The sequence below is a fragment of the Ranitomeya variabilis genome, chromosome 8, assembly GCF_051348905.1.
Source record: "Ranitomeya variabilis isolate aRanVar5 chromosome 8, aRanVar5.hap1, whole genome shotgun sequence".
NCBI lineage: Eukaryota > Metazoa > Chordata > Amphibia > Anura > Dendrobatidae > Ranitomeya > Ranitomeya variabilis.
In genome coordinates, this window is record NC_135239.1 from 52,448,783 (window position 1) to 52,476,345 (window position 27,563).

Sequence of the window (27,563 nt, forward strand, 5' to 3'; positions counted from 1 at the left end):
ATGGCTTTCGTGTCTACTATATTTCTCAGCCTATTAAATCCTGCAGGACTCCGGTGAGCTAACAGTCAAACACTGACAGGTTACACAATGGACAGTATTACATACATAGGATAGTGTATAACCAATGTGAGGAAAGGATTGTAATGATGTGATGTAATTTGATAGTCTATAACCTTTGTGATCAAATGAGTATTGTAAATTCAAAAAAAGTAAAAATATCTTCGATGGAAAAAAAAGTAAAAAAAAAATCTCCGTTTAATCAATGGAAGATGGTTTATGTTGGAAAATAAGCAAGTGCCCTAAAAATATCAAACATATTTGGCATCATCGTGTCCTCAACAACCCATACTATATATCTATCTGTTTCATTATTTTTCTAGAATGGTGAACATTGCCAAAGAAAACAAAACATTAAAAACAATGCAAGAATTGCATTCTATGCTTATTCCGCATGTCAAAATATAAAATAAAAAAGTAATTAAAAAATTGCATGACACCAATAAAAATAACAGCTCGTTACAAAAAAGACAAGTGTTCATGCAACCTTATAAACTGAAAACGTTTTGGCTATCAGAAGACCCCCCCAAAAAAAAGTTTGTAGTAAAAAGAGATTTTCTGCGGCAAAAATAGTAAAAGATGTTATACATTTTTAAAAGGGGAAGTAGTATTTCACACGTCACAAATTTTCAAAGTAAATATATTTCTAAAGGTGTTTTTGACATGAAATTCTTACCAGATGTCGGTAGCAACCCAACCATTCCACACAGGAAAAGAAATCAAACCATAGATATCTGTAAATTAAGTTATGTGCAATAATGTGAAATTACATAGGGAAAAAGTATTGAACACATGAAGAAAGAGAGGTGCAAAAAAACACGGTAAGTACTGACACAAGCTGAAATCTATCAGTAATTAGAAAGCAATTCCCCCACTTGGTGAAAAATAATATCAACTGATTGAACTGATGGCCTATAAAAAGGTGTATCAATACCAATGTGCCACACAAGAAGCATCTCATGATGGGTAAAACCAGTGAGCTGTCTCATGGCCTTCGCAACCTTATTGTTTCAAAACTTACAAAGGAGTGAAAAAAATATGAGAAGTGTTGTCCAAGGGCCAAAGACCACCTGTGAATGTGAAGAGCTACAGAAATACATGGAATTAGAAACTACAATTGTTTCAATTGCACTAGCACTTTATTAATTCTATACTATGGGACACTATCTGGGGTAGTGAGGTACCTGGCATACAGTTCTTCATGTGGACCTTAATATATCACTTAGTTTTGCATATTTTTTATTTTATATTTATATATGCTGTTGAGCACATTATTTGAGGGATACAGAAATCTGCTGTATAATTACCTCTGCACTCGTACTTAATACATGAAGTTTTCCTTTTTTGTCTAGTTAGTTTCTTAATAATAATAATAATATTATATATATGTAATTGCCTTAAATTGTCTGTCATCCACTTCCGTCTGGACATCTTTGAATCCCACAATCCACCGCACCGCATCGGAAGTACGCTGACCGCCATATTGGAATACCCAAGTGATGGGTATTCCAATAAGTCACCCGCTGGTGGTACTAGGCCCTTGCACAGTACCACCAGCGGGTCATCGCTGGACCTTCCGGGTCAGCGGGGGAGGTCCATTATACTTACCTTCTCCTGCCACGTCCCTGCATGTACCTGCTTCTCCGGCGACCGCAACTTCTTCCTGTGTTCCGCGGTATTATGTGACCACTGAACATAGGAAGAAGCTGCTGGCTCCCGGAGACCATCTGTCAGTGAGAAGCTGCCAGGGACCGCGCCAGGAGCAGGGGGAGGGAGTATAACGGGGGAGGGGGAGCATTCCCATATTCACCTGTCCCCGTTCCATTGCAGCGCGCTGCTCCAACTTCCGCGTCCTCTGGCTGTGACATTCAGGACAGAGGGCACGATGACGTGTTAAGTGTGCGTGCCGCCCTCTGCCTGAACAGTCACTGCAGAGGACGCAGAAGATGGATCGGTGCCCGGCAGTGGAACAGGGACAGGTGAATATCACAAGTGCTGGTGACCTGCTCAGGACAAGAGGTGAGTATATCATTTTTTTTAATCGCAGCAGCAGCATATGGGGCACAAGTTTCTATGGAGCATCTTATGGGGCCATAATCAACCATTATGCAACATTATATGGGGCCTATTTTCTATGCAGCATCTTATGGGACCATAATCAACCTTTATGCAGCATTATATGGGGCACATTTTCTATGGAGCATCTTATGGGGCCATAATCAAGCTTTTTGCCTCATTATATGGGGCACATTTTCTATGGAGCATCTTATGGGGTCATAATCAATCTTTATGCAGCATTATATGGGGCACATTTTCTATGGAGCATCTTATGGGGCCATAATCAACCATTATGCAGCATTATATGGGGCCTATTTTCTATGCAACATCTTATGGGGCCATAATCAACCTTTATGCAGCATTACATGGGGCACATTTTCTATGGAGCATCTTATGGGGCCATAATCAATCTTTCTGCAGCATTATATGGGGCACATTTTCTATGGAGCATCTTATGGGGCCATAATCAACCATTATGCAGCCTTATATGGGGCCTATTTTATATGCAACATCTTATGGGGCCATAATCAACCTTTATGCAGCATTATATGGGGCTTGGGGATAAGAGAATCTCAGTGCTGCAAAGGCTGCCCCCATCAGGACGTCATCACCCTCCCGATGCGATAGCATCGGGCCTCCATCTAGTAATAATAATAATATTTGAAATAGATAGGGACAAAATACTGACATCTAAATTTTTTTTACTGAAATAGTTAAAGTGTCTTCTTTCCCTGTGGTATCATATTGAGAGTATAAAAGCATATGGAATATTCTGTTCCATTTGCTGGAAGTCAGCGCTGTCACTTAATTTAGAATCCTGTCATTCAAACCTCTCACTTTCACGAGCTACGCACTTTTTGAAATTGAACATTAAATTTGGCACAAGCCATCAGAGTGTGAATCTGCTAATTGGAGAGAAATGCCAGCAGTGCGGGCTGCAAACACTGCAGACTCCACTCTGGAAGGAAAATCTGATGGCACTACAACATAAAAGTTTACTGCATAGCTGCAATTTACTTAAATTACTGACTGGGCTATCTTGAAGTGAATTTCATTACAAGACTGAATGTACCATTATTCACAAATGGACTGTGTATTGGGGAGATGTGAGATAAAAGTTTTTTTAGTTAACCAACAGTGAAGCATAATGTTAAAAGTAACTTTACTAGAAAATGTGTGTTTTCAGCTTATTACAGACATTCATGAATATTTCAGTGTCGCTTCCAATTCTGCAGATGGCTCTGCTACTTTTTTAATGCAAAACTGATAACTCAAATATTATAAACGGTCAGGTCAAGACTTCTTTTTTATATAAGAAATCAAGGGTCTACCAAAAAGCATTATGGGACAAACGAGCCATCGGTTTTCAGGAGAATTGACCCCCAATTCAATTAAAGGAGTAATCCAAAGTTTGGAAGTTTTTCCCTATCCATGGAAGAGCGGATAACTTCCTAATCACAAGGTGTTTGACTGCTAGATCTCCCACCGATCCTGAGAACTGGGGATCTGAAGAGCCCTGTGTGAATGGGAAGGTGGTTGATCTTGTGCATTCCTGCCCTATTCATTCTCATGGGAGTGCTTGTGCAGCTCCCCAGAGTCCTAGTTGCTGCAGTAATGTCATTCTTCCACCAGGAGGAGTGATATTACGTCTGATGGCACTAAAGGAGTTAATCTTTCCAGGTATCACGGCATCACAACATATTTCACACTCCAGTCTACCAGGGGGAGCCATGCTCCTATCTAGTAGGGTACTCCTCACAGAAGGGTAAAACTGGTGGATTGGATAGAAAGTTAGAGAGAAGCTGGCTGGGCTTTGCCCAGGCAACACCTGTCAGGCAGACAGGGGGAAAGGAGGAACATCTGAGCTGCAGACAGAGGGTCCCTGACAGGGGTGGCATCCTGGCAGAGGCCTAGCACGAGATAGAAAGCTACGGAGCTGCACCTGCCCCACGTGCGGCAGTATTCTAAGAAATGACACAAAGAGAAGTGTATTGTAGAGAGTGAGAAGCAAAGTCACAGCACAAGGAGATAATACCGGGAGGAGTTCTGCCCCGAGATCGGCAGCCTCCTTCTGAGGCACGTAGCCAGTGGCCGGAACATCGAGGGAGTAATTGACTCTATGCATTACTTCAGAGACCGGCAGGACAGTCAATTCCAAGTTGGCTGCCTGACCTAAATACCTAAGAAGACACGGTGGCAAATTGTGGGGGTCGGGGCATCTCTAGGGTCCCTATAAACAAGCCTCAGGCCATCCCAGTCATACGGGTTCATCCTATCCATACCATCTGTGGGACAGAGAGAGAGAACATCAGAAACATCCACGAAAGTTGTGAGGACTATCCCGTGGTGCTTAGCAGGGAAGTACTACAACACCCAGGTGCTACTAGGAAGGCTACTGATTTCCACCTGGTTAAGAGAACTCTGGATATGCCTTCGGACCAGCTGGTCTCTGCCTGCCCTGTGAATGGTACTCTGGACTGTGGACGATGAAATCTTCAGTAAAAGGTAAAGAGACTGCAACCTTTGTGTCCTTGTTATTCATTGCGCCTTACATTGTCCACCATCACCACCTACACATCTAGGAAGCCCGGGGGACATACTTCACCTGTGGGAAGGTATACCATCTAGCTGCCACTCCATCACCCCCAGCGGACCCCTAGCAGCATCGGTCACCCTGACCGAGTACCACAGGTGGCGTCACAAACAACAGACAAACTTCACCCTTTTAATTGGGCGCCACTCAAAGGACCACGGACCGGGTCGGGCCACCGTGACATTCCTCAGAAACCGAGAGGGACCCGGTACCGAGTACCCCATTGCCCTTAACGAGGGGACGCTCCACTTGGCTATCCCCACCTGTCCTATTAACCCCTTAAGCCCCGAGGGTGGTTTGCACATTAATGACCGGGCTGATTTTTACAATTCTGACCACTGTCCCTTTATGAGGTTATAACTCTGGAATGCTTCAACGGATCTTGGAGATTCTGACAATGTTTTCTCGTGACATATTGTACTTCATGATAGTGGTAAAATTTCTTTGATATTACCTGCGTTTATTTGTGAAAAAAACAAAATTTGGCAAAAATTTTGAAAATTTCACAATTTTCCAACTTTTTATGCAATTAAATCACAGACATAGGTCACAAAAAATACTTAATAAGTAACATTTTCCATTTTTGTCCACATGTCTACTTTACATCAGCACAATTTTGGAACCAAAATTTTTTTTTTAGTTAGGGAGTTATAAGGGTTAAAAGTTGACCAGCAATTTCTCATTTTTACAACACCATTTTTTTTAGTGACCACATCTCATTTGAAGTCATTTTGAGGGGTCTATATGATAGAAAATACCCAAGTGTGACACCATTCTAAAAACTGCACCCCTCAAGGTGCTCAAAACCACATTCAAGAAGTTTATTAACCCTTCAGGTGTTTCACAGGAATTTTTGGAATGTTTAAATAAAAATGAACATTTAACTTTTTTTCACACAAAATTTATTTAAGCTCCAATTTGTTTTATTTTACCAAGGGTAACAGGACAAAATGGACCCCAAAAGTTGTTGTACAATTTGTCCTGAGTACGCTGATACCCATATGTGGAGGTAAACCACTGTTTGGGCACATGGCAGAGCTCGGAAGGGAAGGAGCGCCATTTGACTTTTCAATGCAAAATTGACTGGAATTGAGATGGGACACCATGTCGAGTTTGGAGAGCCCCTGATGTGCCTAAACATTAAAACCCTCACAAGTGACACCATTTTGGAAAGTAGACCCTCTAAGGAACTTATCTAGATGTGTTTTGAGAGCTTTGAACCCCCAAGTGTTTCACTACAGTTTATAACGCAGAGCCGTGAAAATAAAAATTATTTTTTTTTTTCACAAAATAGATTTTTTAGCCCCCAGTATTGTATTTTCACAAGGGTAACATGATAAATTCGACCCCAAAAGTTGTTGTCCAATTTGTCCTGAGTACGCTGATACCCCATATGTGGGGGGAACCACCGTTTGGGTGCATGGCAGAGCTCGGAATGGAAGGAGCGCCATTTGGAATGCAGACTTAGATGGATTGGTCTGCAGGCGTCGCGCTGCATTTGCAAAGCCCCTGATGCACCTAAACAGTAGAAATCCCCCACAAGTGACCCCATATTGGAAACTAGACCCCCCAAGGAACTTACCTAGATGTGTTGTGAGAACTTTGAACCCCCAAGTGTTTCACTACAGTTTACAACGCAGAGCCGTGAAAATAAAAAATCTTTTTTTTCCACAAAAATGATATTTAGCCCCCCAAATTTTTATTTTCCCAAGGGTAACAAGAGAACTTGGACACGTTTGGAGAGCCCCTGATGTGCCTAAACAGTGGAAACTCCCCAATTCTAACTGAAACCCTAATCCAAACACACTCCTAACCCTAATCCCAATGGTAACCCTAACAACACCCTTAACCCTGACACACCCCTAACTGTAATCCCAACCCTAATCCCAACAGTAAATGTAATCCAAACCCTGACCCTAACTTTAGCCCCAACCCTAACCCTAACTTTAGCCCCAACCCTAACTTTAGCCCCAACCCTAACCCTAACTTTAGCCCTAACCCTAACTTTTGCCCCAACTCTAACCCTAACTTTAGCTCCAACCCTAGCCCCAACCCTAACCCTAACCCTAGCCCTAGCCCTAACCCTAGCCCTAACCCTAGCCATAACCCTAGCCCTAACCCTAACCCTAGCCCTAACTCTAGCCCTAACCCTAGCCCTAGCTATAACCCTAACCCTAGCCCTAATCCTAATGGGAAAATGGAAATAATTACATTTTTTAATTTTATTATTTTTCCATAACTAAGGGGGTGATGAAGGGGGGTTTGATATACTTTTATAGCGTTTTTTATAGTGGATTTTTATGATTGGCAGCCGTCACACACTAAAAGACGCTTTTTATAGCAAAAAAGTTTTTGCGTCTCCACATTTTGAGACCTATAATTTTTCCATATTTTGGTCTACAGAGTCATGTGAGGTCTTGTTTTTGAGGGATGAGTTGACGTTTTTATTGGTAACATTTTCGGGCACATGACATTTTTTGATCGCTTTTTATTCCGATTTTTGTTAGGAAGAATGACCAAAAACTAGCTATTCATGAATTTCTTTTGGGGGGGCATTTATACCATTCCGCATTTGGTAAAATGGATAAAGCAGTTTTATTCTTCAGGTCAGTACGATTACAGCGATACCTCATTTATATCATTTTTTTATGTTTTGGCGCTTTTATACGATAAAAACTATTTTATAGAAAAAATAATTATTTTGGCATCGCTTTATTCTGAAAACTATAACTTTTTAATTTTTTGCTGATGATGCTGTATAGCAGCTCGTTTTTTGCGGGACAAGATGATGTTTTCAGCGGTACCATGGTAATTTATATCAGTCTTTTTGATCGCGTGTTATTCCACTTTTTGTTTGGCGGTATGATAATAAAGCGTTGTTTTCTGCCTCGTTTTTTTTTAAATTTTTTTTTACGGCGTTCACTTAAGGGGTTAAGGGGACAGTTTTATAGGTTGGGGCGTTATGGACGCGGCGATACTAAATATGTGTACTTTTATTTAGATAAAGAAATGTACACTCACCGGCCACTTTATTAGGTACACCATGCTAGTAACAGGTTGGACCCCCTTTTGCCTTCAGAACTGCCTCAATTCTTCGTGGCATAGATTCAACAAGGTGCTGGAAGCATTCCTCAGAGATTTTGGTCCATATTGACATGATGGCATCACACAGTTGCCGCAGATTTGTCGGCTGCACATCCCAAAGATGCTCCATACAAGGCAGGATGGATCCATGCTTTCATGTTGTTTATGCCAAATTCTGACCCTACCATCCGAATGTCGCAGCAGAAATCGAGACTCATCAGACCAAGCAACGTTTTTCCAATCTTCTACTGTCCAATTTCGATGAGCTTGTACAAATTGTAGCCTCAGTTTCCTGTTCTTAGCTGAAAGGAGTGGTACCCAGTGTGGTCTTCTGCTGCTGTAGCCCATCTGCCTCAAAGTTCGACGCACTGTGCGTTCAGAGATGCTCTTAGGCCTACCTTGGATGTAACGGGTGGCGATTTGAGTCACTGTTGCCATTCTATCAGCTCGAACCAGTCTGCCCATTCTCCTCTGACCTCTGGCATCAACAAGGTATTTCCGCCCACAGAACTGCCGCTCACTGGATTTTTTTTCTTTTTCGGACCATTCTCTGTAAACCCTAGAGATGGTTGTGCGTGAAAATCCCAGTAGATCAGCAGTTTCTGAAATACTCAGACCAGCCCTTCTGGCACCAACAACCATGCCACGTTCAAAGGCACTCAAATCACCTTTCTTCCCCATACTGATGCTCGGTTTGAACTGCAGGAGATTGTCTTGACCATGTCTACATGCCTAAATGCACTGAGTTGCCGCCATGTGATTGGCTGATTAGAAATTAAGTGTTAACAAGAAGTTGGACAGGTGTACCTAATAAAGTGGCCAGTGAGTGTATTTATGGGAATAATATATATATTTTTTTTCTTTATTTAGGAATTTTTTTTTTTTTTTACACATGTGGAAATTTTTTTTTTACTTTTTTACTTTGTACCAGGGGGGGAAATCACAGATCGCTGATCTGACAGTTTGCACAGCACTCTGTCAGATCAGCGATCTGACTTACAGCGCTCCTGGCTTACCAGCGCCTGCACTGAGCAGGCGCTTGGTAAGCCACCTCACTACAGGACCCGGATGCAGCCCCGCGGCCATTTTGGATCCGGGGCCTGCAGGAAGAGGAGGTAAGAGACACTCGGAGCAACGCGATCACATCCCGTTGCTCCGAGGGTCTCAGGGAAGCCCGCAGGGAGCCCCCTCCCTGCGCGATGCTTCCCTATACTGCCAGAACACTGCAGTGTGCCGGGGGTTAATGTGCCGGGGGCGGTCCGTGACCGCTCCTGGCACATAGTGCCAGATGTCAGCTGCGATAGTCAGCTGACACCCAGCCGCTCTAACCCCGTGAGCGCGGCCGATCGCATATGACGTACTATCCTGTTGGTGGGAATTAAGGCCCACCCCACCTCGACGGGATAGTACGTCATATGGGATTAAGGAGTTAAGAAAGAAAAAAGTGCACATGACTGTTCTTTGCTCTATTAATACAGAGCTCTTCAAAACCCCAGTTTTCAGGATCGGTGGGGGTCCGAATGGTGGGACGCCAGACAATCAGGAAGTTATCCCCCTATCCATTGATTGGAGATCATTTGCAAACTTGAAAAATACCTTTTTAAAGGGTACATATTATTTCAAGTAACTTTACAGAATAAGCTGTCCATTGTGTGTTTTAGAGGAGTAACAATATTTTTTGCCATTATATGACCTTGATCTTATATTTTTACCAGCTTTCACATTACATAGTTACATGGTGTTAGGGCTAGCGGAATGCACCGAGTAAATATAGATGTTTATTATTATTGGTGCATTCGCAGCCTGGGGTCCACCGTGCAGGAGGAACCTGCTGCTAGTGAATGGTGGCACTATTTGGCGGTATAGGCTAGCTCTTTTACTTCACACTGCACCCTGTTAGACTCACAGGAGCACAAGCTAACTGCCGAACTGATAGCAGTCAGTGGTTATGCAAACAAACAATCTCCTCACCGGAGGTGCCGGTATTCTAGGGGCTTATTTCAGCCGGGTCCCTGAATACAATCACACATAACCACACTGGCGCAAAGCACATAACTTGGATTGATACTAGCGCATGACCGTGCGGTCATGCGAACCTTTTATAGCTGCAGCAAGTACAGGACCTTCCCAGAAGGACCAATGGGAGACTGGCACAGATGTTGAGCACCTTCAGGACCTTCCTAGAGAACCAATAGGATTAGCTGCAGTATCTAAGCATGTGACCTTTGATCTCCAACGAGAGATCTTACCCTGGTCATGCTCAGAAGGGGAAAAGCAGGACTTAGTCCCAAAAATGTCTGCTCGCCGCTGCCCAGTTCTGGCTACAATGGAAGAAGCTGGAAAGGCAGCAGTAACCCTTTGCACAGAGTCAGACTGAGCAAGACGCTGGGACCGATGTCTCCGCTGAGCAGACTCCACTGCGGCAGAAGAATGGGAGACCATAGCGGAGATGGCCCGAGATTCCACCTGTGCAGAGGCAGGAACTCGACCCCTAACACATGGGTTGAAAAAAGACAGGTCCATCAAGTTCAACCTTTGTCACTAAAGAAATTACTTGTCACTAAATTATCTATAACCCAAAAACTGTGATTTCACCAGGGACTTTTTCAGGTTCTTTCTTTTAATTTGCAATTGACTATTCAGGGAGAGCCGACGACTAGGGTTGAGCGAAATGGGTCGACTATTTTCAGAAGTCGCCGACTTTTGGCAAAGTCGGGTTTCATGAAACCCGACCCGACCCCTGTGTGGGGTCGGCCATGAGGTCGGCGATCTTCTGAATCTGGAATCGGAATTCCGATACCGATTCCCGATATGTTTAAGATATCGGGAATTGGTATCGGAATTCAGATTTAAGTGTAAAATAAAGAATTAAAATAAAAAATATCGCTATACTTACCCTCTGATGCGCCCTGGTACTAACCGGGAACCTTCCTTCCTTAGAATCAGCCTTCCAGGGCCTTGCAGTGATGTCACGGTGACGTCGCGGCTTGTGATTGGTCGGGCGGCCCCCATGTGACCGCCCGCGCGACCAATCACAAGCCGCGACATCTCCGTGACGTCACCGAAGGTCCTGGAAGGGCTGATTCTTAGGAAGGAAGGCTGCCGGAATGAAACCGAGGGTGAGTATATTCCTATTAGGTATATACTCACCCTCGGACACGCCCTGCTTCTTTCCGGCAGCCTTCCTTCCTAAGAATCAGCCCTTCCAGGACCTTCGGTGACGTCACGGTGACGTCGCGGCTTGTGATTGGTCGCGCGAGCGGTCACATGGGCGGCCGCACGACCAATCACAAGCCGCGACGTCACCGCGACGTCACCGCAAGGTCCTGGAAGGCTGATTCTAAGGAAGGAAGGTTCCCGGTTAGTACCAGGGCCCGTCAGAGGGTAAGTATAGCGATATTTTTTATTTTAATTCTTTATTTTACACTTAAATATGGATCCCAGGGCCTGAAGGAGAGTTTCCGCTCCTTCAGACCCTGGGAACCATTGGAAACCCAATGCACTGCATTGGGTTTCGAGTTTCGGCCGACCCCGACCCCGACTTTTTTATAGGATCGGCCGATTTCACTCGACCCGACTTTTGAAAAAGTCGGGTTTCGTGAAACCCGACCCGATCCTATAAAAGTAAAGGTCGCTCAACCCTACCGACGACCAGTGGGGGCGCAATGGCACCCCACTGGTCATCTGCTCTCCCTGAATAGATGATCCTAGGCAAACCCCCACTACAAAAAGCAGCCAAGGATCAGCAACTCATTTAAGCCCAATTATAATATGGCATCGCATGCTTGAAACAGTTGAAAAGTTTTTCACCCATAAGTTTGAAAAGTTGCCAACAAATTTGTCAGGCCCATTTGGGGGTTTTTCTGTTAAATTATGCCCAATTTGCCTTTTCTACTCTTTTTTTTTGTGTTATTCCAATACACACAAAGGAAATTAACGTGTGTATAAAAAACATTTATAATTGCTTTATTTTTCTGGGATAAATACTTCATTTTCTGGAACAATTTCAAGGGTGCCAACACTTTTAGTCATGACTATCAAATAAAGTAAAAAAAAGCAGCACAGTTTCAGCAAGCTGATGCAAATCATTAAAAACACTTGCAGAAATCATTTTCTCCTATTCAATATCACTGTTTTATTTTTCACAATATCAGCAGGTCTCAGCTGCTCCTCAATATCTAACAAGGTCAAGTTCATCCTGATCCTCGTTCATCCCACATTTAATTCAGTAAAGCTTGTTTCAATAAGCCATAAGGGAGGCAAACACTGTTTACATCTGTCCTCTGCTCTTTGGGAAGACCCAACAGCAAAACTTACAGAAGGAATAATTCTTTGGATCTTGCAGTGAATCAGCCTATGCTCATTAACCCCTTCAGATCCCGACAATGTTTCCCTTTTCTCCTCTCCTTCTTCTAAAAGCAATTGGTTTTTTTTTCCATCAATGCAACCACATGAGGGGGACGACTCTTTGGTAGACTAGTTGTAGTTCTGAATGACACCATTTACTTTACCAAATCATGTAGGGCAAAACATAAAAAGAAATTCAAAGTGATGTAAAATGTTTAAAAAACAGCAATTCTGCCATTACTTTTCATGTTTTGTTTCTACAGAGTTCATTGTGTAGTAAAAAAAATCTTGGAAGCACCTTCCATGGTTTATCATTACTACTAAACTCACAATTTTAGGTTTCTCAGTTGTAAATCATGACAGGTGGGAAATGTATTTTTCCCTTTAAGCCAGTTTTCTGGCATCAAGTAGTAACAAAATTTGGAGAAAGGAATATTTGCAAAAAAATTCTACAACTTTTAGCTCCAGTCTAGTAGCTTTGCTTTAAAAAATTGTCTGGGCTTAGAAAAAGGGGCACAACCACATTTTTGCATAACATCTAAACTACAATGTACCGTAAATATTTTATGTTCTGGTACACACAGCTTAGAGATGCGTTGTTAAGGCTGGCGGAATGCACCGAGTAAATATAGAGATAGTATAGGTGCGTTCACAGCCCGGGGTCCACCGTGCAGGAGTGGAACCTGCTGCTAGTAAATTGCGGAACTATATAGCGGTACTACGCCTGAATAGACACGGGTACCGTCACCCGGTCTGTTTAGGAACGAACTCTGTTGCTTCACAGAGTCACCGGAATTAAAGATAACACTGTGCCCTGTTAGCATTCACAGGGCGCAGCATTTGGATACTAGTGGGATCCCTGCATCTCACCCCCACTATACTAGTGGTTGATCCCGCTCTGACCCTCGGTGGCTTTTGAGCCCGTGCCTGATGATGCCCTGAGTCAGATGCTGAGATCAAATGGGAGTTCCCACCCTACACTGATGGATTGTCAGGAGCTGCTAAAGATAGCTGCACAGAGTGCGTACAGTACCGCAGCCGCGGTCACTGCAAGATAGACGCAGTATATTTTGTGCCTGGTGCTGGATGGCACTATCTGGCGCTAGACAGCTAAAATACTCGCGAGCATTCAACCACTCTAGGGATGGGAATGATTCGGAGCTTTCACCAGAACAGGCATACATCCACACATCCACAAATACTGAATTATACTTGCACATGGCCATGCGGCCATGAGAACCTTTTATAGAGGAAGCTCTCCAGGACCTTCCTAGTGGTCCAATAGGAGCTGCTACAGGACCTGAGCATGTGACCCCTGACCTCCAATGAGAGGTCATCTCTTGGGCATGCTCAGTAGAGGAAAAGCAGGACTTAGTCCCAGGAGTGTCTGCTCGTCGCTGAACAGTGCTGGTTACAATGGCTGAGCCTGAAAGATCAGCAGTAACCAAGTGCACAGTATCTGACTGAGCCAGACACTGGGACTGACGTCTCCGCTGAGCAGGCTCCACTGCAGCTGAAGAAGAGTGGGAGACCGCAGCGGAGGTGGCTCAAGATTCCTCCTGTGCAGCGGCGGGAACTCGACACCTAACATGCGTAATTGTTGGTACCCCTCGTTTAATGACAGAAAAACCCACAATGGTCACAGAAATAACTTGAATGTGACAAAAGTAATAATAAATAAAAAAAAATTATTAAAATGAACAAATGAAAGTCAGACACTGCTTTTTACCCATGCTTCCACAAAATTAAAAAGAAATAAAACTCATGAAATAGGCCTGGACAGAACAGCCGCAAGACATACAGCCGCGGGGGCACAAAATATTATTAGAGCATGCCGAAGTCACCCAGTCAGCACCCGAGCATGCGCAGATAACACCTTATCCCAGGACTTTCGCTCTTCACTATTTGTTATCTTCATTGGTTATGTAAAATTTCATGTGCAGAAGAATACAGTCATCAATGCAGGTAGTTGCTTTGCTTTGCTGGAGTTTTGACACTGAGAGCATAAAATAGTTGGATAAGATGTATTTGCTCATTGCAAATATTCCTCTGCTTTCATCTCTCTTACAACTGTTTATTGAGCGCTTGAGGCAAAATTGCAGCAATGTCAGAAAGTATAGGAACTGAAGATGAACTGTAAAAGCAGCAAATCAGGGAGGATCGATAAATAAGGATTATTAGTAATAATATTAATGAAATTATATTAAAACTGTGGAAAACTGCCAATAACGTATCAAAGGATGTAACAGGAGGCGGTGTGCCCTCTGTCCTCTATTTGGATTGTGACAGTATAGTCTCATCATAGTAAATATGAAGCTAAACATTACCACTAATCTGATGTAGCAGACCGGAGGAAATTTAATCACATTAGCTAGTTGTGCTATCATTGCTGAGTTTTATGATTGTTGAGTTTACTGTGCGCTGCTCGATATATTATGATTACTGTTGCAAACAGATAGGATCGTCATTAAGCACTTTGAAAGCGTAATGAGTAGAGATGAGTGACTCCAAACATAAAAGTTTGGGGTTTGTACCAGTCAGTGTCCCATGTTAAATGCCAGACTTCTCCCGGAAGTCCTTTGCAATGTTCAGGTCTTTGATGGAAGTCCAGGAGGAGAGAGAGAGAGAATCTTCCAGCTCAAAAGTTTGGGTCCACATTGTTTTTAATAGGTTTTGGGTTCTGGTTGAAATTTGGATGGTGTTCTGGTACCCAAACAGAATTTTGGAATAAAGTTTGGATTGGGTACTAGAACGCGAACTTCCACAGGTCCATTCATTTCTAATAATGAGAGCATAATTTGAGACCCCAAAATGTTTGACATTTAATATTATTTTAAATGAAAAGACTGTGCACATTTTAAGTATACTAATATTCTACTTCTGCTCTAGCTGGGTGGTACAAATGATCTAACCACACACAATCTCCGCACATGCAATCCCCTCACACATGATCTCCACACACATGATCTCCCCACACACGATCTCCTCACACATGATCTCCCCACACACAATCTCCCCACACACGATCTCCCCACACATGATCTCCCCACACACGATCTCCCCACACACGATCTCCCCACACACGATCTCCCCTCACATGATCTCCGCACACACGATCTCCGCACACACGATCTAACCACACACGATCTCCGCACATGCAATCCCCTCACACACGATCTCCACACACACGATCTCCTCACACACGATCTCCTCACACATGATCTCCCCACACACGATCTCCCCACACACGATCTCCCCACTCATGTGCACTTCCAGGAACATTTGGTCAACTGCCCTACCAAAGATCTCATCTTATTTTCTATGCATGTGAGCCACACGAGAGTGAAATATTACAGCCTTATCTTCAGTATGTACTTTACAAGCCTTCGCTGAATGCCAAGTAGAGCTTTTAAGGCACCTTTATAATTTTATTGTAGGGTTATGCCACCAAAAACTCTCCTAAGACAACCGCTTTAATTTTGTTCGTTGCTGTAATAATACTCAAAACCAAAGTTTTACCTGGCAGATAATCCTATAGAGAAATGCCAAAAACCTTTCCACCATAAACCACAAAAAAATAAGCAAAAACTCCATAAAAAGTGGGGTAAACACTGTGTAAAACCATCCTTATCATGGTTTTATCTCATCCTTACTATGAGCCCTGTACTGTTGGTAAAGAAGATCATTTAGATCATTTAGATTAACTTCGAAATATTATATGGCTCCTAACGAAAATTGTCAACATTTTGTAAACATCAGTATATAGTGTTACATATCAGTACATGGTCAATATTGTTTATCAAGTTTTACTCACAGCCAGATACATTGCTCCATATACACTGAGAGCTGCTTCTTTGGATGGAAATGTTCTCCTTGCTTTGAGTACAAGGTCTGGATTTCCAGTGCAAGCATTGGCATCTGTGATGAACTGTGTAAGCTGGTGGCAACCAAGTGCTGTGTAGTTGGGTTTACAAATTGTAAGAAAATGTGGTGCCAAGTTCCCTGTAACAACTTGTCCAGCATTTACAAATATATCTGTAGCAAATAGTCCAAAAGTATAAATCCCTGCAAAAGAAGGAAAGAGCTTATTAATGAAATATTAATTGTAAGTTCTATATCAAAAATATAAAGCACTGATTAGCCAAAGGCAACATAGATCACATTATTTCTGTAAATCCATAAAAGCCCTCCATGAACTTAGTGCCCTGGATCTCATGTTCTCTCAACCTGCAGTATATGTACCCCGGACATACACCATGTCCTTCCAGTGTATATATAGGCTGGTGGAACACATTGTACAGTCATAAACTCAGGGTTTTAAATTCTTACACAATTTGAGTATGGGTTACTTTTAAAGCAGTGCCTTATCTTATAATTTGGCACCACCTTGGTAGAACACCCTTGCAAGACTATAGAAAACTAATTGAAATGTAAAAATTGCATTTATGTAATTTTGTAGAAGATGCTTAGGTATTATTTACTGGGTATCACTTGCAACTTTGCATGGGCAATAAGTTTTTATTAATTGGGTATTATCACTTGCAACTTTGGGTAATAAGGTTGTAAAAGTGTTAAATCCATCCTACCGATTGTGTCATACCTACAGTATGTGTCTTCATGCTTACAAACTAAAAATAAAACCATAAAAACAAACCCATCATTGGATCATGATGTGGAATCTCCATCTGCCTTCTTTTCTACTGACTACTGACCTAACCATAAGCCACAGGGTGATGCTATCTGTTCATACCGTAAGATGCAAAAGATAAAGGCAGTTGTCGTTACAGTGCTGAAATGTAAGAATGCTTTCAAAAATTGAAAGTGTACCAGTAATAGTTTATTTTATCAATTAACAAAATGCAAAGTGAATCAACAAAATAGAAATTTAAAAAATATCAATATTTGATGTCAACGCTATTTGTCTTCAAAATAGCTTCAATGCATCAATTCTTTTATGTGCAAACAATGTTTAAAGAAACTCGGCAGGAAGGGTATTTTAAACATTTTGGAGATGTAACTATAGATCTTCCGTGGATGTTGCTTGTGCAAATCTTTCTGTCTCTTTATGTAATTCTAGAAAGAGCCCTGACCTCAACATCACAGAGTCCTAGGGGGCATATCATCACTTCCTGGACTCGGGATTCAGATTTCTCATTTGTTCACTTACTTTGCATTTTGTTAATTGATAAAAAGTAAATATTAACAATTGTAGTTTTTAAAACTCAACACCTGCTGTCACTGGTTTACCGCAACAGAGATGAGCCAGAAGACTGCAGCGCCTGATTCCTCCTACTGCTGCAGTGTTTAGAAGCACTTCACCTTCATATTAAATTGTGCAGCTTTCTTTTATTAGTAAAGGGGTTATTTGCACAGTTGAGAGCTCTTGGAAGCTTTCCTGCATTAAGGCTCTCAGCTGTTCACTGTTAGCCACTCCCATCTCCTATATAGTCTGGACCCTGGCTAGCACTTATTGTCAGTGTTAGCTTATGCTGCATGGTTAGGACATGGTGGTTTGTGGTTGTTGTTTGAGAAGGCGCTTGGTGGATTAATCTGAGACTGTTGCGAGGTTTTGGTAGTGTGCTAATTCTCCTACTTCTCCTATCTTAGTGACCAGGAAAAAGAGTCAAGCCCTTACTGTGTGTGACACAATGTCAGAAATGTCAGTAGACCAAAAAGTTAATTACGTTACTTGAGGATATCAGACGTTAGCCTATTATAGGAACGTGACAGTGTTTACTAATGTGCCACTGGTTATCCACAATCTAGAACACTTGACTTTGCTATTAGCGATGAGCAAATGTGCTCTGATAAGATGTTATGTTAGGAAATACCTGAATGTGTTGCGGCTGTTGAACAGACACGAGACATGCAGGTTCGGAGATTTGAACATATTATTTGAGCGAGCTGAAGTCACCCAGTTAGCACCCGTGCTCGGATAACACCTTATCCAAGCACGTTCACTCTTCACTATTTGTTATCTTCATTGGTTATTTAAAATTTCATGTGCAGGGGAATACAGTCATCACTACAGGTAGTCGCTTTGCTTTGCTGGAGTTTTGACACTGAGAGCATAAAATAGTTGGATAAGATTTATTTCCTCATTGCAAATATTCCTCTGCTTTCATCTCTCTTACAACTGTTTATTAAGCGTTTGAGCCAAAACTGCAGCAATGTCAGAAAGTATAGGAACTGAAGATGAACTGTAAAGCCAACAAATCATTATTAGTAATAATAATTAGATTACAGTAGGGGAAATCAGTATTTGATCCCCTGCTGATTTTGTAAGTTTGTCCACTGACAAAGACATGAACAGTCTATAATTGTAAGGGTAGGTTAATTTTAACAATGACAGATAGAATAACAAAAATAAAAGCCAGAAAAATCACATTGTATAAATTATATAAATTTATTTTCATTTTGCAGTGTTAAATAGGTATTTGATCCCCTACCAACTATTAAGAGTTCTGGCTTCTACAGACCAGTTACACGCTCCTAATCAACTCATTACCTGCATTATAGACAGCTGTCTTACATAGTCACCTTCATAAAAGACTCCTGTCCACAGACTCAATGAGTCAGACTCTAACCTCTACAACATGGGCAAGACCAAAAAGCTTTACAAGGATGTCAGGGGCAAGATCATAGACCTGCACAAAGCTGGAATGGGCTACAAAAACATAAGTAAGACACTGGGTGAGAAGGAGACAACTGTTGGTGTAATAGTAAGAAAATGCAAGAACTAATCATTGAGATTTTGGATCTATGACCAGGAAAGTCACCAGATCTCAACCCCTTTGGGATACTATTATAAATCCTCAAAATGCAAGAGGACAAACAAAAGCACAGAAATTGTGATAAACTCCAAGCTCTGATTAGACAAAAATGGGCTGCCATAAGTCAGGATTTTGCCCTGAAGCAGATTTACAGCATGTTAGGAAGAATTATTGAAGTCTTCAAAAATAAAGGTCAACAGAATAAATATTGTGTCTTTGCATAAAATTGATGTATTTGTCAATAAAAATTTTAAAACTTATGAAAAACTGATAATTGTACTTCAATAACCATAAAAACAGTTGACTAAAAGATCAAAAAATACTGTTGCAGAAAATTTTGTGAAAAACAGAATTTGTGCAAGTCTGAAAATATATTCCAGTATATCGGCAACTTTTACTAGGGAAGGATCAGAGACTAATGTTTCTGGTTGATGTTGATGGTGTAGTGCTAATTATGTTCTATCTATACTAGTGAGCTTAAATATTCAAAATAAGGATTTGTATCTCTGCCGGGAGTATAATACATGAGCCTTTTTACTTATATATTCTGCTTCCATATGCTTCTGATTTTATACATTGTGTAGCAAAGCCAAGTAGTACTGGGTTAAATCCTAGCACCGCAGGTATTAATTAGAATTACCTGGCTAGCTTTGTCTTTGAATGGGTTTACTGTGTGTCAGTCTGCTGGATGTTGAGCAGAGTTGAGTGAATTGAATCTGGTGAGTGACCAGCCAAAATGTGAGCTGTAGCTGGTAGAGAGACAAGCGATGGTCTCTCTCTGAATGGAGACAGCACGGGTCAGCTAGAAAAGTAGAGCAGTCTGTGTGTTGAAGGGCATTCAGTACAATTTTGCAAAACGATCTGGACAAGGTGTCTGAATGGGCAAACACTTGGCAAATGAGGTTTAATGTAGATAAATGTAGAACATACCACCTAGGACAGAGTAATCCCATTGCTGAATATACAATAAATTGAACCATACATGGGACTACAGAACAGGAGAAGGACTTGGGTATTCTGGTTACAAGTAAACTGAGCAGCATCACTCAATGTCAAGCAGCAGCTGCAAAAGCAAACAAGATCTTAGGGTGTTTAAAAAGAGAGCTAAAATCTCACAATCGCAATGTATTGTTACCCCTCTAGAAATCAATTATGAGGCCATATCTAGAATATGGGGTCCAGTTTTGGGTTCCACATTTAAAAAAGGACATTCAGAAATAAGAGTCCGTTCAAAGGCGGGCAACTTGATTTTTAGAAGGCATGGAAGGCCAAGAGGTTGGAAAAGTTGGGTTTGTTTAGCTTAGAAAAAAAAACGCCTCAGAGGAGATCTCATTTACATGTATAAATATATGTGTTGTCAGTACGAAGGTCTGGTGCATGACTTATTCCTTCCAAGGACCATACGAAGGACTAGAGGGCATTCATTACAGGTGGAAGAAAGGTGATTCCGACAGCTAAATAGGAAAGGGTTCTTTACAGTTAGAGCAGCCAGAATGTGCAATGCCGGACCACAAGCGGTAGTAATGGTAGACACTAGTGTTGAGCGATACCATCCGATACTTGAAAGTATAGGTATCGGAAAGTATCGGCCGATACCGGCAAAGTATCGGATCCAATCCGATACCGATACCCGATACCAATACAAGTCAATGGGACTCAGGTATCGGACGGTATTCCTGATGGTTCCCAGGGTCTGAAGGAGAGGAAACTCTCCTTCAGGCCCTGGGAACCATATTAATGTGTAAAAGAAAGAATTAAAATAAAAAATATCGCTATACTCACCTGTCCGACGCAGCCGGGACCTCAGCGAGGGAACCGGCAGCGTTGTTTGTTTAAAATTCGCGCTTTTACTTGGTTACGTGAGGTCCCGGCTTGTGATTGGTCAGGGCGGCCATGTTGCCGGGACGCGGACCAATCACAGCAAGCCGTGACGAAATTACGTCACGGCTTGCTGTGATTGGTCCGAGTCCCGGCAACATGGCCGCCATTAACCAATCACAAGCCGTGACGTCACGGGAGGCTGGACATGCGCGTATTTTGAAAAGCGCGCGTGTCCAGCCTCCAGTGACGTCCCGGCTTATGATTGGTCACGGCGCCATGTTGCCGGGACGCGGACCAATCACAGCAAGCCGTGACGAAATTACGTCACGGCTTGCTGTGATTGGTCCGCGTCCCGGCAACATGGCCGCCATTAACCAATCACAAGCCGTGACGTCACGGGAGGCTGGACACGCGCGCTTTTCAAAATACGCGCATGTCCAGCCTCCCGTGACGTCCCGGCTTGTGATTGGTTAATGGCGGCCATGTTGCCGGGACGTCACTGGAGGCTGGACACGCGCGCTTTTCAAAATACGCGCATGTCCAGCCTCCCGTGACGTCCCGGCTTGTGATTGGTTAATGGCGGCCATGTTGCCGGGACGTCACTGGAGGCTGGGACACGCGCGCTTTTCAAAATACGCGCATGTCCAGCCTCCCGTGACGTCCCGGCTTGTGATTGGTTAATGGTGGCCATGTTGCCGGGACGTCACTGGAGGCTGGACACGCGCGCTTTTCAAAATACGCGCATGTCCAGCCTCCCGTGACGTCACGGCTTGTGATTGGTTAATGGCGGCCATGTTGCCGGGACGCGGACCAATCACAGCAAGCCGTGACGTAATTTCGTCACGGCTTGCTGTGATTGGTCCGCGTCCCGGCAACATGGCCGCCCTGACCAATCACAAGCCGGGACTTCACGTAACCAAGTAAAAGCGCGAAATTTAAACAAACAACGCTGCCGGTTCCCTCGCTGAGGTCCCGGCTGCGTCGGAGAGGTGAGTATAGCGATATTTTTTATTTTAATTCTCTTTTTTACACATTATTACATTAATGTTGTTGCGATACCCGATACCCGATATCACAAAAATATCGGATCTCGGTATCGGAAATTCCGATACAGCAAATATCGGCCGATACCCGATACTTGCAGTATCGGAATGCTCAACACTAGTAGACACTATAACAGCTTTTAAAAAAGGGCTGGGTGATTTCCTCTTTACACATAACATCGCGGGTTATAGTTAATTTAGTCACAAGATGAACAATTGGTGGAGAAAGTTTGAACTTGATGGATCTAGGTCTTTTTGAACAATTTGCTTTGGCGCTGGAAGCTGCTTGATCTCAGACTGTAGGGGATACTGAGACTGGTGGAATTTTGACTTTTCTGTGTATAAAGTTTGCTTTGGGAGAAAGGACTGGAATCTGTTCAGATTTGGTCCAAACGACATTGCCTGTGTGACCGCTACCTAATACCTACCTGAGAGCGTGACTCCCTACAATATGTGCACATAGTTTTCTTTCTCATAGATTTTTACAGAATTCTTCAGAAAAAAATGGTCTTAAAGAGGTATAACAAAATATATGTTTATTATGAGATTCCATAGAATATCCGTTCAGGTCATAATAGACTTATCTAGATGTAAACCTGCGACATTGATTTCTAAAAAGTTATGAATACATTATTTAGGTATATTTCTAACTTATAATTTATATTTAAGCTTTCAGTTTTTTAAGCTTTTTCAGCTCTTACATGGAAATGAGAATACATCTTCATATTTCAGGCTTTTATTGCAAAAGATTATCCCTGTAACTGAGCCATGGGAGAAAAAAAAGGATGATGACATTTATTTCACAGTTTAATATTATTAACCGGTAGTGTTGAGCGATACCGTCCGATACTTGAAAGTATCGGTATCGGATAGTATCAGCCGATACCCGAAAAGTATCGGATATTGCCGATACCGATACCCGATACCAATACAAGTCAATGGGACACCAAGTATCGGAAGGTATCCTGATGGTTCCCAGGGTCTGAAGGAGAGGAAACTCTCCTTCAGGCCCTGGGATCCATATTAATGTGTAAAATAAAGAATTAAAATAAAAAATATTGATATACTCACCTCTCCGGAGGCCCCTGCACCTCACCGCTGTTAACCGGCAGCCTTCTTTGCTTAAAATGAGCGCGTTTAGGGCCTTCCATGACATCACGGCTTCTGATTGGTCGCGTGCCGCTCATGTGACCGCCACGCGACCAATCACAAGCCGTGACGTCATTCTCAGGTCCTAAATTCCTAGAATTAGGAATTTAGGACCTGAGAATGACGTCACGGCTTGTGATTGGTCGCGTGGCGGTCACATGAGCGGCACGCGACCAATCAGAAGCCGTGACGTCATGGAAGGTGCTGAACGTGCTCATTTTAAGCAAAGCAGGCTGCCGGTTACTACCAGGGCGCGTCAGAGGGTGAGTATATCCCTATTTTTTATTTTAATTCTTTATTTTTTACATGGATATGGATCCCAGGGCCTGAAGGAGAGTTTCCTCTCCTTCAGACCCTGGGAACCATACACTGGGAACTTCCGATTCCGATTCCCAATACCACAAAAGTATCGGATCTCGGTATCGGAATTCCGATACCGCAAGTATCGGCCGATACCCGATACTTGCGGTATCGGAATGCTCAACACTATTAACTGGACATAAAAATATTTGATGATTTAAGGACAATTGTGTAGTTTTCATGGACCAGATAGAAGCTTTATCTTTTTTAAACACATGAGAGGGAGAAGTTCATTGGAAAATACAGTGACAGAAGGGTTCTTATGTGCTAATCTGAAATTCAAGTTCTGAATCAGTGTCAGATAGTCACTGTGAGGACAAGGACCTGAAGTGCAGAGAAAGAGGGAGGATCCTGATGTGGAGTGCCGCAGCAAAGTGCCGCTGTGAGAGTGAGCATCATAGAGAAACTGAGGAAGTGGTCTAAGCTTTTAAAGGGAATTTGTCTACAAGTTTTTGCTACCTTATCTGAGAGCAGCATAATGTAGGAAAAGAGACCCTAAATCAAACAATGTATCACTTACTGGGTGAAATAGATGCGACATAGTGTAGAGTTTTTAAAGGGAACCTGTCACCTGAATTTGGCGGGACCAGTTTTGGGTCATATGGGCGGGGTTTTCGGGTGTTTGATTCACCCTTTCCTTACCCGCTGGCTGCATGCTGGCCGCAATATTGGATTGAAGTTCATTCTCTGTCCTCCGGAGTACACGCCTGCGCAAGGCAATATTGGCTTGCGCTGGCGTGTACTCCGGAGGACAGAGAATGAACTTCAATCCAATATTGCGGCCAGCATGCAGCCAGCGGGTAAGGAAAGGGTGAATCAAACACCCGAAAACCCCGCCCATATGACCCAAAACTGGTCCCGCCAAATTCAGGTGACAGGTTCCCTTTAAATGTGGCATGTAGCAGAGCTCAGAAAGCCAACCCCGTCCACACCACAGCTTTCTGTATACATTGTCTATTGATAGTGAGCTCCTGATCAGAAGTGGGGGTGTGGTTGGACCAGTGCTCACGTGCACTATAATCCAGTCAATCAGAATTTCCTTGTGCTAAAACCTTTATTGTATACAAACAACAGCACACAGCCGAATAAGTGACTCATCACTGAATTCAGTATCTCAGATGCATCCTCATGATATCCTCAGATTACATAGCAAAAACCTGCTGCCAGTTTCCCTTTAAGGGCACAGACTGCGAGACTGTCCTGGCACCTCTCCTGACCTGAGCATGACAGCGTGATGTATTTCTAGGCAGCTGTCACACTCAGGTCAGGAGATCCGGCGGTCAGTCCAAGGACTGCAATGCGATCCTCACACAAAAAATACGGGCATCTGTCTGTCCACTTAGTGATACTGCTGTGGGGAATAGCTTGTATATAGCAAACCATATAGGTGATGTGGCGGGTAACCATTCAAGTTTCACTGAAACTAAGTGCAACCTTTTATTTTAAATCCTTACTGATATGCAATGTACATAAAAGAACACCTTAGGTGTGGGTATATGGAGCAGGCTCAGGAGCTGAGCCCTCTCTGTTAACAGGTAGGTACAATCAGTAACCTAGGTCTAAGTTTAGCTCTAAATGCTGTTGTTTAACCACTTATACGCCATTCTGATGCTCATTACTATCCTCCCCATGATGCAATATTATCCTTTTTACAATATTAAAGTATTGCAGTATATGGTATAAGAGATCAATAGATTGCAAATCAATTAAAAAATAAATAAATGCAATTAAATTATTTCCTTGTTGTAAATCTGAAAATAAAGAAATACAAAAATAAACATATTTGGTATCCACATGTTTGTAAGTGCAATGTATGAAAATATAAAATTAATCAACCCATTCAGTCAATTCCATTTAAAGGAAAAAAACACCTACATTTTTTGGTCACTGCACTACCCCTAAAATACAATAAAAAGGAAACAAACATTGTGTGTCCCCCAGAATGGTATCACTGAGAACTACTACTGACCACACAAAGAACTATTTTTTATTCAGCTTCAACTATGGAAAAATAAAAAGTTATGGGTCTCAGAAAATGTTAACACAAAACATTTTTTTTTTAAATTCAGATTTTATTCAGCCACAAACATATACATAATGTGCTACATAAGATGGGTATCTGCAAAATCATTTAAAAATTTGGTATCTGGTATAATCATAATGGCCTGAAAAAGTATCTTGCCCGTTCATTTTTGCTAAAGGAATCCGAATTAAAATCAATGTTGGAATTGTGTTTTGTTGTGTTTTTTTTTTACAATTACAAACCACTTTGATTTTTTTTAATCATTTTCAGTAAATTCATTGCAAAAATTAAAGTTGCGTTCAAAACTATCAGTTCAAAACAAGCCCTCAAGTGGTTTGGCGTTCTTTGGAGAAGGGGAGGATAATAACAGAAGTGGAAAAAGTTTAGAAATCCTGGAAGAAAATTATTCTTTTCATTAGTCAAACCCTCTCATTAATTATAATTGTACAATAATTGTAATTAATGATAATGAGTATATTACAATATGGCTCCAAAATGAGTTAGATTAGTCGTTTTACGGTAACAAACTCTTGAAAAGAAACTGGCCAAGCAATCAGCTGAGCTTCTGAAACCTCTTGTAATTAGCTGTTACTTGTAAGGGGAAGTTGTGGCTAGCCATTCAGTACATGATTGAGGGGAGACTGAAAAATGGGGACGGAAATCCGAAAGATGGGGAAGGGAGTTTAGCCCTTATGTCCTAACAGGAAATATGAAAAAAAAGTTTTTTTTCTAAGAAAATTGTGCCAACGTCTACCCACACAACACTAAGTACTGAGGACGCAATTCGCCAAAACAGGCATTGTTCACACAGGTGTTGATGAGGGGGCATGCAGGAGTCAAATATTCCTGATTCATGAAAAGAAAAAGTTCACCGCACTCTCAGTGGTGAAATTTGTAAAATTTGTATTCATTGAGAAAGAACACACATGGAGTGGAGCATAACATGGAGGGTCATGACAAGAAAACAACATACAAAAAGCACGCTTCGACCTGTCCTGAGTCTTCGACCTAGAATCGCTGAGTTCGAAAAGGTAAGTATATTGATGGGGTATCACAAGTGCTACCAGCGCTATGGCAGAGGATCTTCATGAATCAAGAGCGTCAGACGATTGGGGTACACCTCTGTGCGCCTCAACACAAATCCTATTCCTGACCCTGATGGAGTAAAATTTGGGGTGTAGCAAATGCCTCTGCTCACCATGAACTTGACCAGCAGACGTTGACACTCCACAGTCCCAACTCATTCTGACCGAGCTTGGAGAAACAGTCATAGGAGCTCCAAGAGTGGCTACATTTTGGTGTAACTCCAGGTAGCAACTAAATTTTGTGACTTTTCAAAGCTTTCATGCCAAACTTCTGAGTGAAAGCTTTGAAGCATCAGGTCCTAATAGTTTAAAGAAGGCACGCAAGGAGAAACTCCTTTGGCAACTTCCTTCCACACCCAGCCCTGGCAAAAGGGTGAAGTGTCAGGTCAACCATCGATGCACGAACAATTGTGTAACTGAGAGATGTGTTGACTGCTACAAATACACGTGTGGCAAATGTACCAGGGACATACCCAGGCAGTGCCAGGTATGTTCCGACATGTTCAGACAGACTGCTGAGTGAGTGCTGAAATGCTAGTCACACAAGGACATGCCACTCACACACACACAGCCCCCCACTGCAGCCTATTGAAAATATGTGTGGAATTGTTTTATTCCTTGTATTTTTTTTAACATTTTTATAATAAAAATAAAAAGCATCCTTTGATGCGTGCTCCTTTACTCCCCTACCCCCATGTATTTGTCTTTACCCTTTCCCCCCTCCCCTCTTCCAACTCCTCCACCAACATCCCTCCCTGTTGTATAATTTGATTATATTATTTTCTTGTTCACTGTTTTATCACATTTGTTTGGCCATGCCGCTTATACACTGCTCATCTTGAAAATGTGACTATTTGTTTGATGTTGGTGTGAAATAACCCTTTAGTGAAAAAAAAATCTTACTGGTTTTAAAAAAAAAATAAAAAGCATCGAAACAAATAACAGTTGTTCTTTTGTATATTTTTCACACTAAAATTTCAGTCCTCTTGTGTGAATTTTTTTCGCGCCAAATTTGCAGAAGAATGAACATGCTGCGATTTTTTTTCGCTAGTGTGATTGAGGCCTAAAGGTACAGTTACACGTTACGATCTCGTTGACAATATCGTTTGAAAACGTCACGTGATCACGTCGTTCATGCGATGTCGTTTTCACATCGTTGCGTGTAACGTG

At 42.2% G+C, this 27,563-nt stretch overlaps 1 protein-coding gene across 1 annotated transcript in view; it reads right to left on the reverse strand.

Annotated features, from left to right (window-relative positions):
• The window catches only part of PLPPR5 (phospholipid phosphatase related 5), a 321,333-nt gene that overhangs the window by 155,513 nt on the left and 138,257 nt on the right, over nucleotides 1-27,563 (reverse strand). The window contains exon 3 of the mRNA XM_077277317.1: nucleotides 15,954-16,204. Within this exon, the coding sequence (XP_077133432.1) occupies nucleotides 15,954-16,204 (251 nt within the window). The remainder of the gene's footprint in view (nucleotides 1-15,953; nucleotides 16,205-27,563) is intronic.